Genomic DNA, 14,532 nt, shown 5'->3' with positions numbered 1-14,532 from the left:
ATAAGCAAATAAACGCACAAAGGGATTTTAGATAGGAAGGGATGTGAATATATTAGAGTACCTTCACTCATTACCCGTGTCTGTTATCGACTCCCCAGGTATCCAGGCAGGCTTCGTTCCATTAGTAAAGCTGACAACAATCTCATGTATTATCCTTCGACCTGCACCACAACCTCAGATATACAAAAGATATAACAGCAATAATCACATTTTTTACCCCCTCTCACAGTAACAAGATTTCATAATCAAAGCCCTGGTTCATTATTATACAATAATAAAATTCAGAATTTATCCATAATAATTTTAGAATAATACAGTCAGTGCTTTCCTCTATCCATTCATGTACATGCATGAAACGTATCATCAGACTTAATAATCAATAATAATGTCTGAAATCTTGATGATTGATAGCGGTGTGAGCATTTATGTAACAGACACAGGGAGAAAACGCACAGCAACACACAAACAACTCGTTCTCACAGCAAATGTCTTGAAGGGCTTCAAAACAGCATCTGTTTCCCCGCCATGTGGTGTTTGTCGTGATGCCTTGATCTTCATCGTTAACGCTGGATTGTTACGAGTTAATGCAGGCGGTCGGCTCCGAGTGGCCATCTCTCTGACATGTCCTGAGGAACTCATCAGAGAGTTGGGCGGATCAATTTCAAAACGTTTCAAAAAAAATGTGCTCTATAGAAATCAAGGAATACTTGAAGGAATGACTTGAAGACCCTACCCTACTCAATTCAGATTTGTTTTTGCGTTAGATAATTTTTAGGCCTTATAGAATGAGTCTCGTTAATCAGAATCAGAATTTTCATTTACATTTATTTGTTGTATTGTTAGTAGTAAGTTAGCAGTAGGTAACGTTAACTAGGAACTTGACATGGCATTGAATGTCATTCAATGATATAAACAAATCTTTTTGAGTTTTGTGAACGTTTTTTTCACTTAATTTATGATTCACATAACATGGCTGGAGAGGTCTTCCTACCCAATGTAAACGTCTGATCATCGCTTCAAGCCATCCAACCCAAGATCCCCTCTTAATGACGAGTTCCTCAGCACACGTCGCAAACGCGCGCCAATAGGTCTTATTCACCTAGCGGGGCCATCTTGGTTCCATCTCGTCAGCAGTTATAGCCAAGATGGAACCAAGATGGCCCGCTAGGTATAAAACACCCATCAGGTCCCTTTCTTGACCAATACCCCCATCCCCGCCACCGCCTTACCTCTGTATCTGGCACCTGGTCAGGGAGCACAAGCAGGAAGACGTGCCGGAGATCGATGTTTGGGAGATCCTGAAGAAGGCCCGGCCGGATGAGTACGAGAAGATCGCCTTCACCTACGGCATCACAGACCTGAGGGGTCTGCTCAAGAGGCTGAAGAAGACCAAGAAGGTGGAGAAGAAGAGCGAGGGTACGTTTTTAGGCCTGGGCAATAAAACAATGAATTATCGTATCGTGATAGACTTTTGATCAAAATCAATATAAAACATGTTCAATATATATATCGATAAGAGACTGGACCACCGGATCTAGCAGCTGGGTTTGTTAAACGAACACAGTTCCATACTTATTGACAATATTTGAGTGTTTTTTATTGTTGTATCGACATTGGAGTATTTATCAATGAAGAACAGTGGAAGGTCATATTAAGTGTTAAACAGAAGTGTTTAAATCCAGCATGTAATTCCTAGCCTTTTTAGGTCATTACAATTATCAATAGTTATCGATATCGATCAATTTGATCAAGTTATATCGTGATATGTCTTTCAGCCATATCGCCCAGGCCTAGTACGTTTCAAGTCTCACAAACGTTATAAGTCCGTAATGTTGATTTTTCTTTGGTTTTCCTATAGGTTAACTTAATATCAACCCATTTCCACCATTTGGTCACTGAATAATTCAAAAATACAGAAGAGTGAGCACAGGGGTAAAAGAACCCTTATTCCATGAGACGTTCTGCAGTTGCTTCAGCGTTTCTTAAACTGTGGGCCGGGGTCCATTTTGGGTCCCCAGATCGCTGGAAATAATCGATTTCTTTAGCCAATCAGATCGCTCAGATCGCTGGGTTGTGTCCCAACTGAACGCACGTAATTCTCAGAAAACCAAGACGATGTTTTTTGTTCATCTTTCTTCTGAAGAGGTTATTTGGCCTCCAATTCAAGGGTCTTTCTTTTATATTTCTGAAGCGTTTGCCAAAAAGCTGGATGCTGCGTACCAGGTGGATAAAGGAGGAAAGATCCGCTTCATGGTGGACCTGGCCGACCCCACGGTGGAACTGAAGTGGTACAAGAACGGTCAGGAGATCAGATCCACTCCGAAGTACGTATCCAATCAAGAGCTTAGCTTAGTCAATGTATGTTTTTTCTATGTTTGTGCGCAAATTCAAAGCATTTTACGACAACTTAGGTAAAATGTATTTCATTTGACGTTTTGTCCCATTTTTCTAAATTCATCACACATCTCAAAAATGACTGAAACAATGTTTTCAAATTTATGTATTATGCTTCTCGTGCAAATACATTCACTTGATTGTTTCACCGATTGCATTCATTACTTCGTAATTCGTTCTGTCACCCATTTCTTTGCTAAACTTTCTCACTCTGTTACACTCGGTCAATCACACGGTCCAGACCACTGCACTGATAACCAATGCAGAGTAAAGTAGTAGAAAACGCTCTCTCTTTCTCTCTGTCACTTTATCTCTCCGTCTCTCTGTCTGTCTCTCTCTCTTTCTCTCTCCTTCTCTCCCTCTCTCTCACACATCCAATTGACAGTGCTTGACATGGCTTTTAGGTTTCATGGTGATGAAACTTCTGTTCTCTGTGCAGGAAAACGCCAATACCTCCCTCATAGGTTTCTAACTTAGGTTGGCTTTCAAACACTTTTTCATAGATAGGTACTTCATTCATCCCAAGGGGAAATTAATGCATTCGATTTAAATACACTAAATCTTTTAAGATGTATTTTTTCCCAACATAGATAGGCTATATTTGTGAAGAAATACTTAGAACCATTTTATTTAGAACCATTTGAATAGTATAATTATTAAAAAATACAATCCAGTTGAAAGTCTCTAATCCTCAGCGGACAGTGATGTATTTGCCATAAGTAAATTCCGATAATTTATATTCTATCTGAATAAATATGTAGACTGACTATGTACATACACATTCCTAGTTTCCATTTGAAGCTAAACTGTGGCTATGAGACAGCTGTAGAAGCTGTCTTGGAGGTTATTGTCGTTTTCTGGTCTCCAGTCTCCATTTTCTCCAGAATTCTGTTTCCGGAAGCGTCCACTGTAATCCATCTGTCTCTCTCTCTCTATCTCTGTCTCTCGTTTTCTCTCTCTCTCTCTCTCTCTCTCTCTCTCTCTCTCTCTCTCGGCTTCTTGGATCATGTATGGGGACTTCATATCCATCCAGGCATGATGTCTCTGTAATGTGTCTGTCTGTCTGTCTGTCTGTGATGTCATGCTATGCCATGGCGCTTCCTCCACCTGTCTGCCATATTCACTTCCTGCACACTTCCTGTCCACCGGCCCTATTCGTGCTCCACTGCCGACCTTTAGTCAAAGGAAGTAAGTCCATTCATTCAGTTGATTTTCCTCATCGCATCATCGCATAGACTCCTGGCGTGACCCCACCCCCTCTTGTCTGACATCGGAATTCACAGTACATGCGATGTGAGGTTCAATCAAAGGTCAAGCCCGCCATCTTGGTTCTTCTTGAGCACAAATGGTAGATTAACCAAGCAACCAGTAGTTGTTGTTTTGGTAATTACCATTGTGATAAAGCACCAAGATGACGGCTTGGAATGTGTGTGAAATCATGCTCTTTTTTAAACCATTTTAATATAGATTTCTTATACATAATAATAATAAAACAATATCACCGTAATATCACCGTTATTATCTCCAAAGCAACAAAATATATATTTACATTGTGCTTGGCTATTTTCTAATATAAGAAAGTACTGTTCAATTTGCATTTCCCCAAAGAAATTCATTGGTCTGTGATTTGCGTAATTTCTCTCGATTTGGAAAAGTGACCTTAATGGTTCAAACGTTTTTGCATATGCGGGGTTCATGTTGCAGACCCCTATTTTCTCTGCCAAACTCCCATGAAGCAGTACTCTTAGAGAATGGCCCAGCGTGACGGTGGTCTCCTAAGGTTACCACAGGGTAACGTTTCCGACCCCTGCCTAGGTATATCTTTGAGCACAAAGGAACCCAGAGGATCATGGTCATCAACAACTGCTCCATGCTGGACGACGCCGCCTACTCCGTCGCCGCCGGCGACGAGAAGTGCACGACTGAACTGTTTGTCAAAGGTACGATGACTACGATGACTCGACGTTGACCTCGACCTGGCCGTCTGTGTGAATGTGCTGCCGTGACCCGTCGTCTGGATTTTTGCAGAGTTAGGCCAAGCCGTAGACCACGATGTTACAGCTCATAGAATGTCCCGTTTTGAAACGTGTCGGGTGGTTTTATCTCCCCTTCCTTCCCCTTCCCCTCCTCCCATCCCCCAGAGTTACCGGTGAAGATTGTGAAATCCATTGAGGCCGTGAAGACCACAGTGAACGAGAGGGTCGAGCTGGAGTGTGAGGTGTCAGAGGAAGGCGCCCAAGTGAAATGGTATGACGTCAAGAGGCTTTATCCACCTAGTGGCCGGGTTTTCTAGGTGGATAAACCTTCTAGAATCTTTGGGGGGAATCCATGACAACATAACGGAAACGGATTCTTACGTGCTAACTCTGTTGTCCTGGTTGTCCTGGTTTCCCCAAATAATCTAGAAGGTTATCCCACCCAACTAACCGATATGGCCGCTCTGAGAACATGTTTTATAGACGTTGAAGTGTGCTCATAGTTCGAATGTTTTGGAATCAATGTGCACTACCACCTTGTTGACGGATGGATCACCCGCCATTCCCATCACCTCTCAGGATGAAAAACGGCGTGGAGGTTCCGACCGGGGTGCGTTCAAGGTACCGCGTGAAGGTGGAGGGCACCAAGCACACTCTGGTCATCGACGACGCCTCAAAGGACGACACCGGCGTTTACTCCATCATGGCCACCGGGGGCACGTCCGAAGCTCGCGTCCAGGTCGACCGTACGTAGCGCTCTGCGCCGCAGACTTCTTTCTCTTGTCTTTTTCCTTGTGACTTTTCCCCTTGACTACGAAGCAAACGCTGGATGTCTTGTCCGGGTTCCAGTGAAGCCCTTGAAGATCTTCCAGGATCTGCAGGACGTGACCTTGAAGCTGGGCGAGCCCATGAAGCTGCACTGTGAGATCTTCCCCGGCAACGTGCCGGGACGCTGGTACCGCAACGGACAGCTGATCCAGGCCAACGACCGCATCAACATCCTGCACAGAGCCAAGTACTCTCTCACTCTGTCTCTGTCTCTGTCTCTCTCTCTCTCTCTCTCTTGCGCACACTCTCTCTCTCTCTCTCTCTCTCTCTTTCAAAATTAAATTCAAAAAGCTTTATTGGCATGGGAAACAAACATTTACATTGCCAAAGCAGCTGAACAATAAGGCCAAAAGACTCCTTCTGTCTCTCTCCCACTGTATTTCTTTGCAATATAAACGGATGAGATTTGCCTCATAGCCTCATTTCATGAGAAGAGTAGGTTGTTAGGTTGTACTTATTAGAAAAATCTATACACATTTGTTTATTCTTATGTATCCTATTCATGAAAGTGCCATGGCCATAGTTGAATACAGAGGTGTAGCTCATATACTCACATTAGGGGTCTGTTCCATGCACCAGTATGGACAGAAACGGGCAAAGTAAGTCCACATTGTCCATGATAGCAGTGTGCAGAGGCAAATGGACCGTACAGATTTTGCACTACACCCAGTGTGAACAGGTGTCAAGGGTGTCGGGTTCAATCGCGGTCACTATTAATCCAATGACAAGGCAAACGTCAGCGACTGAGGCCTCTGCCGGCTCCACAGGAACCACCGCCTGGAGGTCGAGGCGACCTCCCTGCACGACTCTGGGGAATACACCTTTGTGCTCGAGGGATACTCGCAGAGCCTGTCCGCCAAAGTCCACATCATTGGTAAAAAGAGGAGAATTTCCGTATATAGGTTCTCACTATTTCTTCAATATAGGCTTGATAAAAAAAGGTTGAACTGACCTGGACCGTGGACTTTGCGTGCTTGCAGATCCCCCTCGGGTGCACCTGGACTCGTTGAATTTCCCGGACAACATGGTGACCATCGTGGCGGGAAACAAGCTGCGTCTGGAGATCCCCATCAGCGGAGAACCGGCGCCCAGGGTGGTGTGGATGAAGGGAGAGAGAGTCAGTCGCCCTTCCTTCTTACTTACTTACCCCTCTCACTACAGTCTCACAAGGGCGTCATCACTTCTTATTTCAGCGCTTATACTATGTTATCCTCTGTCTCTGGCTTGGGCCCTCAGGTCATTCTGGAGTCTGGTCATCGTGTGCATGCCGAAACGTACGCCGACCACACCAGCCTCACCATCGAGGTGACCGAGAGGGAAGACTCTGGGAACTACAAGATCGTCCTGCAGAACGAGGCGGGAGAGGACACCGGCAGTGTCAAGGTCAAGGTCGTAGGTCAGTGACTGAAAACCCTAAAAGGAGTAGCTAACGTGAACACTCAGTAAGCCGGGTTCTTCTTCTTGTTAACGTGAGCGTCTCTCTCGGGGTTGATCTGCCAGACATCCCAGACCCTCCAGAAGCCCCTCTGGTCCCCGTGGTGGGCGGCGACTGGTGCTCAATGACCTGGGACCCGCCAACCTACGATGGCAGCTCGCCAATTTTAGGTAAACATTACCACAAGACTGCAGCTCGAACGACTGGCTTACACAGCGTCTATGTATCTATGTATAATGGCTTCCCGTCTCCTCCAGGATTGAGTACAAGGTTTCCCTCGTCACTCACCAATGCATCCATGGACATGCCCCCCCCCCCCCCCACCTCAAAGAAATTATAAACCCACAAAACACAACACGCTCCCTCCACTCAACCCACTCAAACCTCCTCCACATACCCAGAACCAGACTCAGGAGAGACATTTCTTTTTAGCAAAGCTTTTGGTCCCCCTTAGATGTTTGTTTTTAAAACCTTTTATTTTTCCTTTTTCCATTAAACTGCTCATCTTTTGTTTTTAACTTGTAGCACTTTGAGATCTATGATGAAAAGTGCATTATAAATAAAATGTAAAAATGTACGTATCCGGGGTCCTTCATGGGTCTGCTTCGTTTGGGGGGTGTCTGCTTTGAAGGGTACTTCGTGGAAAGGAAGAAGAAACAGAGCTCCCGGTGGATGCGGCTGAACTTTGACCTAATCAAGGAGATGACGTTCGAGCCCAAGAAGATGATCGAGGGCGTGCCGTACGAGGTGCGGGTCTTCGCCGTCAACGCCATCGGCGTGTCCAAGCCCAGCGAGCCCTCCAAAGCGTTCATCCCCCTCGGTGAGCACCACTAAGTCCTTCCTTGAATTTCCACTTGCCCAGTCTCTCTGCTTGGCACCCCCCTCTTGGAGCCGCAGAGGTTACACACCCCACTCACACACACACACACCGACACACACACACAGACACACACACACACACACCGACACACACACACACCGCTCCTTCCGTCGGGCTACCTACTGTTTACCCAGCAGTTGTTTCGTAACAACAGAGGGGACGAGGGTTCAAAAATGGTCGGACCTCTGGATGGTGTTTACGGAGGGGGGGGTCTGCTGAGTGCCCGTCCGTTTGATCTACCCTTGGTAACAACGCCACCCCCCCCCCCCCCCCCGCCACCCGCCCCCCACCAACAGCACCAGCACCCGCCAACGACAACCATCCACCCCCCCCACCCACCCCTACAGCCCCCTCTGTAGTGCAGCTGCTGCTCCCCATACCCGACCACCCCCCACAAGCACTCCGAGCATGACCTCCACTGGACACGCTGGAGCTTTGGAGGATATTAAATATGTCTTTATAATGTGCTGCCAAATCATCTGTGGATTAGGTGGTTTAGGAGGTCGGCCCGCGCTGAGGTTCAATGGGAGTAAAGTATGATTCACCCTTTTAAGAATAGCCAGCAGCACCAGGCCCTAATGAGTCTGATGAACGCTCAGAAGACATACCAGCCATTGAGACCGGCGCCCCCACTCGCCCGTAATGGCATTGCATTTTGGGCAGCAGTTTAAAGATCTTAATCCCGGTCTCTTTTATCTCCCCACTGGGGAGGGACGGTGACCACAAACAAGCAACAATGGTTTTGACTCGCTGGCTGTGTTTCGCTTCGGCTCACTTTGGCTCACCCTCGTGTCCTATTCCCTGTATAGTGAATACTATTTAGGGAATGCGTATAGGGGAATTCAGACACTTAGTATGCGCCAGAAATCCATTGACGTGACGTGTGTTGGTCGCATAAACAAGCAGACCTGTCTTAGATGGTAACCGGTGACAGCTATGTTGCATGAAGAACCTGATGTGCTGGATTAATTGGCTGAATCTGATGACAGTTTTTTGGAGGGGTTTTACGGTGCATTATAGCTATTGGAGCAGAGCACAATATATCAAATTTTAGTGACTACAAAATGGTGACCCCCCCCTAGATAGTCCACTATATAGGGCACAGGTGGACACATTCTAAGAGTGTTTCTGCTTCTTTGCCGCATCGCCACTGGCTTGTGCAGCTGTGACCAGTGAGCCCACCATGCTGGTGGTGGATGACGTCACAGACGACACCGTGACCATGAAGTGGCGCCCGCCCGACACCATTGGCGCCGCCGGCCTGGACGGCTACCTGGTGGAGTACTGCGTGGAAGGAAGTAAGAAACGTACACACCAGCCGCTCAAACACACATGGGATCGTCAATGATGCGTTTCTTGTAAGACACACGTCATGGCGGCAGAGTGTTTGGTTTAATGGAGCATGCTTATGGGATGACACACTCGCAGAGTTGACCGCGCACCTTCAGAGAAGCAATGTGTGTACACAATTCCTATAAGGGAACATCTAAGCATCTTAGATCTGATATTATCAAGGCAGAAGGTTAGGAGAGCGACAGCCAGGGAACCTGCTATGGATCGGACATGGACCAAGTTCATTTGCCATACACTATTTTGAATCAATATGTCTAAAGATGGGAAAGAAACCGAAGGCATCTACAAATAAATAGGTCAGGCACTTAACGAGGTTGCAGTATCAGGTCTGCGGAGACGATACTTTTAAAACACGTTTGAATTATGTAGAGGAAGGGAGCTACCTCTATCTGCAAAGTCCTATTAGCTAGAAATGAAATCAATGAGTGATATTATAATAACATATTTGGATCAATGTTTCCACGGCTGTAGAATTAGCACACGATGAAAAATCATAGAGTCAAGAGTCACGGTGGCCGGTCAGTGATGTTCTGTCGGCTCCACAGCGGATGAGTGGATATCGGCCAACAAGGAGCTGGTGGAGAAAACCAAGTACACCATCACAGGGCTCCCCACCAACGTCAAGATCCTAGTCCGGGTGAAGGCCATGAACGCAGCCGGCTCCAGCACCCCACGCACCATCCAGCACTCGATCCTGGTCAAGGAAGTTATCGGTAAAACTCACATATGCGTATACATAATTGTGTATTATCTTTATATTAAGCTTTATAAAACGGGTGGCTTAAATCAAGCGATCTGATTGGTTCCCAACTGTTGTATATTGAGCGTATACACACAGCTATGACGCCCGTTCAGTTTACAGAGTTCAGTATCACTCCGTGCCTAACTCCAACTGTTGTTTATGTATATATAAAAGCGATAGCATAGTTCACTGAAGCCTAAAAACATGTTGATTGCTGGAGAGGGTGGAAATGTTGTAAACCAATAGGCACATGGTCGGCAATTTAGCCTACTATCGAGTTTGAGTGAACTCGATAGAAGGCTAAATTGCCGGCGAACCGAGCTACCGTCTTTAGCCTTCTCTCTGAAGGACGCTACAGTGTGTTGCATAGCAACCGCCGTACACTTTATATGAGCTCTCAGACTGTACTCTGTAAGGACGCTGGGAGTGGAGGGCCGGAGTTAGCCAATGCCGATCGAACCTTTTACAACAAAAAAAAAACGTATCCGACAACTGACAACAACAACCACCGAAGGGTCTGGCCCACGGGGCAGATGTTGGGGTTGGTTGGGTCAGCATGCGAGCCCTTCCAGACAGCATGCAGAAGAACATTCTCAGAGAGCTTACATACTTATATACTTACATACATTCGTTTGAGCGCTTACATACTTAACTACATATAATACACAATTCAACGGAGTCTAATAGACATGACAAATATACACTCATGTCAGCGCAAATTTTGGAAAAACGTGTTCCTGTCTGAAATATAATAATACATTAACGAGCCGTTTTATTTTGTCACCGCGCCCGTCCAGAGCCTCCCAAGATCAGAATCCCCCGGCACCTGAAGCAGACGTACACCCGGCGGGTCGGAGAGGCCGTCAACCTCGTGGTTCCCTTTCTGGTACGGTGGACGCACCCCTGACCCCACCGCCGCCGCCCTCCTGGGGGGGTGGTTCACTCACTCTTTCAGCTGTTCTCTCTGTGCTCGTCATTTGAACGCGTTGCTCTCTCTCCAGGGTAAACCCAGGCCCAAGGTCTCCTGGGTGAAGCAGGGCCAGCCCGTGGACCCCGTCCTGGTCAGCATCCGCAACACGGACTGCGACAGCATCATCTTCATCCGCAAGGCCGAGCGAGGCCACTCCGGGAAGTACGCGCTGACGGTGCAGGTGGAGAACCACACTGACACGGCCATTCTTGACATCCAGATTGTCGGTAAGGAGACGAGGTCAGGGTTGGCTCCGCGGTTCAGCCGTCCACATATGCACCGATCACGCAATATTCCGTGTAGTGACCCAGGTTCGACTTCTGATGTCCTTTACACCGCGTTCACACTGTGTACACGTCCGTCCGTCGACGGATCTCGTTGACTTTGAACGGGGCGCCCTCGAAACGCATAGTGGGTCAATCCGTTCCGTCGCCTGCGTCAAAAAGTTGAGAAATGTTTTTTTTCAGGCAGAGACGGATCCATCGGCCAATCAGATCGCATCACCCAATACGTCAGACACGCCCTCCGTCATCCGTTGATGGCTGCGTGCAGTGTGCATGCGGTGTAAACTACACGTCATTCCCCCCCATGCTTTGAACCCACTTTCCTGTCACTCTCTTATCAGACCGCCACTAAAGGCATTAAAAGCCCATCAAAAATGTATTTATAGGAAAAGAGATCTAGTGTCTGTGGTCGGTCAACCGGCCGCACTATAATAAACCTGCCCCCTTTTTAGTGCTGTGGTCTTACATGAACTTCATCGGGGTGTTTATAGTGGCTTCAATGGCTCCAGAGTGTTAAACCAATATCATCCTCATCAGTGGCGGTTCTAGACCAGTTTTAATGGGGGGGCCGAGATGGGGCCGGCTTTTCTGTTAGAGGGGCACAAATGAAATTGTTGACGGGGGGGGGGGGTTGGATCGCGGACGAACACTATTGCGGGCGTGCTTGTTGACCGGTGGGGGGGGGGGGGGGGGGTTGGATCGCGGACGAACACTATTGCGGGCGCGCTTGTTGACCGGTGGGGGGGGGGGGGGGGTTGGATCGCGGACGAGCACTATTGCGGGCGCGCTTGTTGACCGGGGGGGGGGGGGGGTTGGCTCGTTTGGGGGGGGGGGCCCCCCCCCCCTAGAACCGCCACTGATACTCATCTCTTCTCTTAGACCTGCCCGGGCCGCCCCAGGCAGTGACCATCGAGGAGGTGTGGGGGGAAAACGTGGCCCTGGACTGGAGCCCCCCCAAAGACAACGGCAACGCCCCCATCTCCGGCTACACCATCCAGAAGGCGGACAAGAAGACCATGGTACGGGCGGTTTGGCTTTCCTCGTGTGCGAACGCAATACGCACGTGCAAACTTTTTTCCTTCTTCTTCGTTCCTCCTTAACGCGACACGTCGTCCGATGTGCCCGACACAGGAGTGGTACACGTGCGTTGAGCACTACCACCGCACGTGCATCACCGTCACGGACCTGGTGATCGGCAACGAGTACTTCTTCAGGATCTACGCCGAGAACATGTGCGGCCTCAGTCAATGCGCCACACAGACCAAGGACTCCGCGCTCATCGTCAAAGAAGGTACCGCGAGAGCGTACATTTGTGGCACTTCGATCGTTTAGACCAGTGGTTCTCAACCTTTTTTTAGGCCTTTTTCAACTTTTATTTGTAGGGTCAGAAAATTGATGGAACCCCAACTTATTTTCTTGAATCCAGAGACTGCACACATTTCTTTTACCTTGTCGACATCTTCCCATAATATTATTCAATTTAAAAAGAAATGTACCATCAAATATTTAGAGCTTATTTGCACAATGCATATAAGGCGACCCCATGTGTGGGTCGAGACCCAGAGATTGAGAACCACTGGATTAGACAGTGTTTGATTTTAATGAATGATTGAACTGCTTTCCCTCCCCTTCCTTCCAGTCCCCTTGGATTTCACTGCTGTTGTACCTTAACCGTGGACCTATTCTCACTTAACCTTTTACCCTACCAAACCTTTTCTGTCATTTTAGCATGGACATCTCTCCAGTTCTATGAATTGTGTTTGATTATTCGTTGAAGGGTACGTAAAGGAGACTGTCAGTGATATTATTCAACCTAAAATATAAGCAAGGATTTTCTTTCCTTGTCCTACGTTAATATGTAAACAGACAAACTAACAAAACGATAAAACGCAACAATATGGCTGACATCTCCTTCCACGACGCTTTCGTCTTTGGTCTTTGAACTCAAAATGAATTAAACAACTATGTTGTCTATCCCTCACCACATAGGGGAATCCCTTCATGATACAGCTCAGCGCGCGTATCATGTACAACCCCGTTCCTCTACCCTTCCTCCCGCAGGTCTGCAGCTCAGGACCCCCGAGTACATCGACCACGACTTCAAGGAGCCCCCCCGCTTCACGCAGCCCTTGATCAACACCTTCGCCGTGGCCGGCTACAACGCCACCCTCAACTGCAGCGTCCGCGCCAATCCAAGGGTCGGTCACGGGGAAACTTGTCGAGGACGTTGGTTCTGTGTCAAGTTTGATGGGAGCTTCATGCAACAGGATTTAGGGCGCTACTTCTAGGTTTTATAGCAAAAAATGTATTTACTTTAGGTATTAAAGTAAAGAAGGTTGTATATATGTGGTGATATTATTATTAGGATTCATTATTCTACGACAACGATGAAAAGGTAAAAAAAGGTTATTGAAAGGTCTGTTCAGCCCTGACTACGCTCCCAACCAGGTGAATCACATAGCACGAGGACAATACTAAACACTATTTCACTTTTACATACGACTTTTTACTATTGCAGATAATCCTATTGTCATTCTAGCCTCCCATTATCCACCAGGCAATGAATTGTATTTATTCCATCAGAGCCAAGGCAATGACAATGATGTAATAATAATATGATGTAATAATGTTCCTTGCTGCAGGAATAGAATATAGAACATAATAGAACATTAGTCCAATTTGATTTTTTTTTTCTCCATCTTTTTCACTCACCTAACCTGCAGCCCAAAGTGATCTGGATGAAGAACAAGATCGCCATCATCGACGACCCGCGCTACCGCATGTTCAGCAACCAGGGGGTGTGTACCCTGGAGGTCAGGAAGCCCAACCCCTACGACGGCGGTCTGTACGCCTGTAAGGCCATCAATGACCTGGGGGAGGACCAGGTGGAGTGCAGGCTGGAGGTCAAAGGTGAGTGGTGGACCTCCTGAGTGGCACCTTCCTAGGCGTCTCGGGGGCTGGGTTTCCCAAAGCTTGGATGTCTTTTTGTGGTCTCAGGAAAAGGCAGCACACTCACGCTATTTGTTGAAGTTGCTTCTTAGGAAATACCCACAGAACTTCTGAACGTTTCATGGAAAACATGCCTTTTACGTTTAAAAAATAAGACCTCTATTCTGGAATTTTTCTGTGATTTCACTGGTGCTTTTAAAGATGTTCTATGTATGGCTAGAGATGGGAGCGTCTTATTCCCCTCCTGATTGCTCTGTAGCTCAGCCAATCAGATGTATGGGTTTGGCCTTCATGTGATTGGCTTATGGATTATTCATTCAAATATTTTCAATTGGTCAGGTCTTTTAATTTCTCACTCTGAAAAAGGCAAGACATTTTAGGCTTTGGGAAACCAGTCTCTGTCAGACAATGTTGCCTAGAGTTTGGTGTGTGCGTGTGACAGGACACACCAAAATCCACTCCCCGTACCCCTTGACATGTAAGTATCTAAACTCCTAAAACAACGACACAGGAATCACAATAATACCCATACTTGTGTGAAGTTCACATTATAATATCCAACCACATCCATCACTGAATCCCCTAGCAGTATCAGTTCCTAAATTCACCCCCCTGACACAACTATCGATCGATCCATTCATCTTGTTCATCGATGTAATAACGCCACACCAGACATGACATGGGCCCGGTCATTTGTTCCTCCAGATATATATTGTTTCTC

The 14,532-nt window shown here is 47.0% G+C and overlaps 1 protein-coding gene across 1 annotated transcript in view; it reads left to right on the top strand.

Moving 5' to 3' along the window:
* The window catches only part of mybpc1 (myosin binding protein C1), a gene marked incomplete at its 5' end in the record, with an annotated part of 32,485 nt that overhangs the window by 15,140 nt on the left and 2,813 nt on the right, over positions 1-14,532 (top strand). The window contains 19 exons of the mRNA XM_084483327.1: positions 1,253-1,416; positions 2,192-2,324; positions 4,210-4,334; positions 4,536-4,641; positions 4,950-5,116; positions 5,220-5,385; positions 5,966-6,072; positions 6,179-6,315; positions 6,435-6,594; positions 6,699-6,803; positions 7,265-7,453; positions 8,677-8,811; positions 9,412-9,579; positions 10,406-10,494; positions 10,610-10,805; positions 11,742-11,881; positions 11,994-12,153; positions 12,924-13,060; positions 13,586-13,772. Coding sequence (XP_084339453.1) covers positions 1,253-1,416; positions 2,192-2,324; positions 4,210-4,334; positions 4,536-4,641; positions 4,950-5,116; positions 5,220-5,385; positions 5,966-6,072; positions 6,179-6,315; positions 6,435-6,594; positions 6,699-6,803; positions 7,265-7,453; positions 8,677-8,811; positions 9,412-9,579; positions 10,406-10,494; positions 10,610-10,805; positions 11,742-11,881; positions 11,994-12,153; positions 12,924-13,060; positions 13,586-13,772 — 2,771 coding nt within the window. The remainder of the gene's footprint in view (positions 1-1,252; positions 1,417-2,191; positions 2,325-4,209; positions 4,335-4,535; positions 4,642-4,949; positions 5,117-5,219; positions 5,386-5,965; positions 6,073-6,178; positions 6,316-6,434; positions 6,595-6,698; positions 6,804-7,264; positions 7,454-8,676; positions 8,812-9,411; positions 9,580-10,405; positions 10,495-10,609; positions 10,806-11,741; positions 11,882-11,993; positions 12,154-12,923; positions 13,061-13,585; positions 13,773-14,532) is intronic.

The sequence above is a fragment of the Micromesistius poutassou genome (assembly GCF_964030765.1).
Source record: "Micromesistius poutassou genome assembly, chromosome: 18".
NCBI classification, from domain to species: Eukaryota; Metazoa; Chordata; class Actinopteri; order Gadiformes; family Gadidae; genus Micromesistius; species Micromesistius poutassou.
This window is presented reverse-complemented; position numbering and strand designations above follow the sequence as displayed.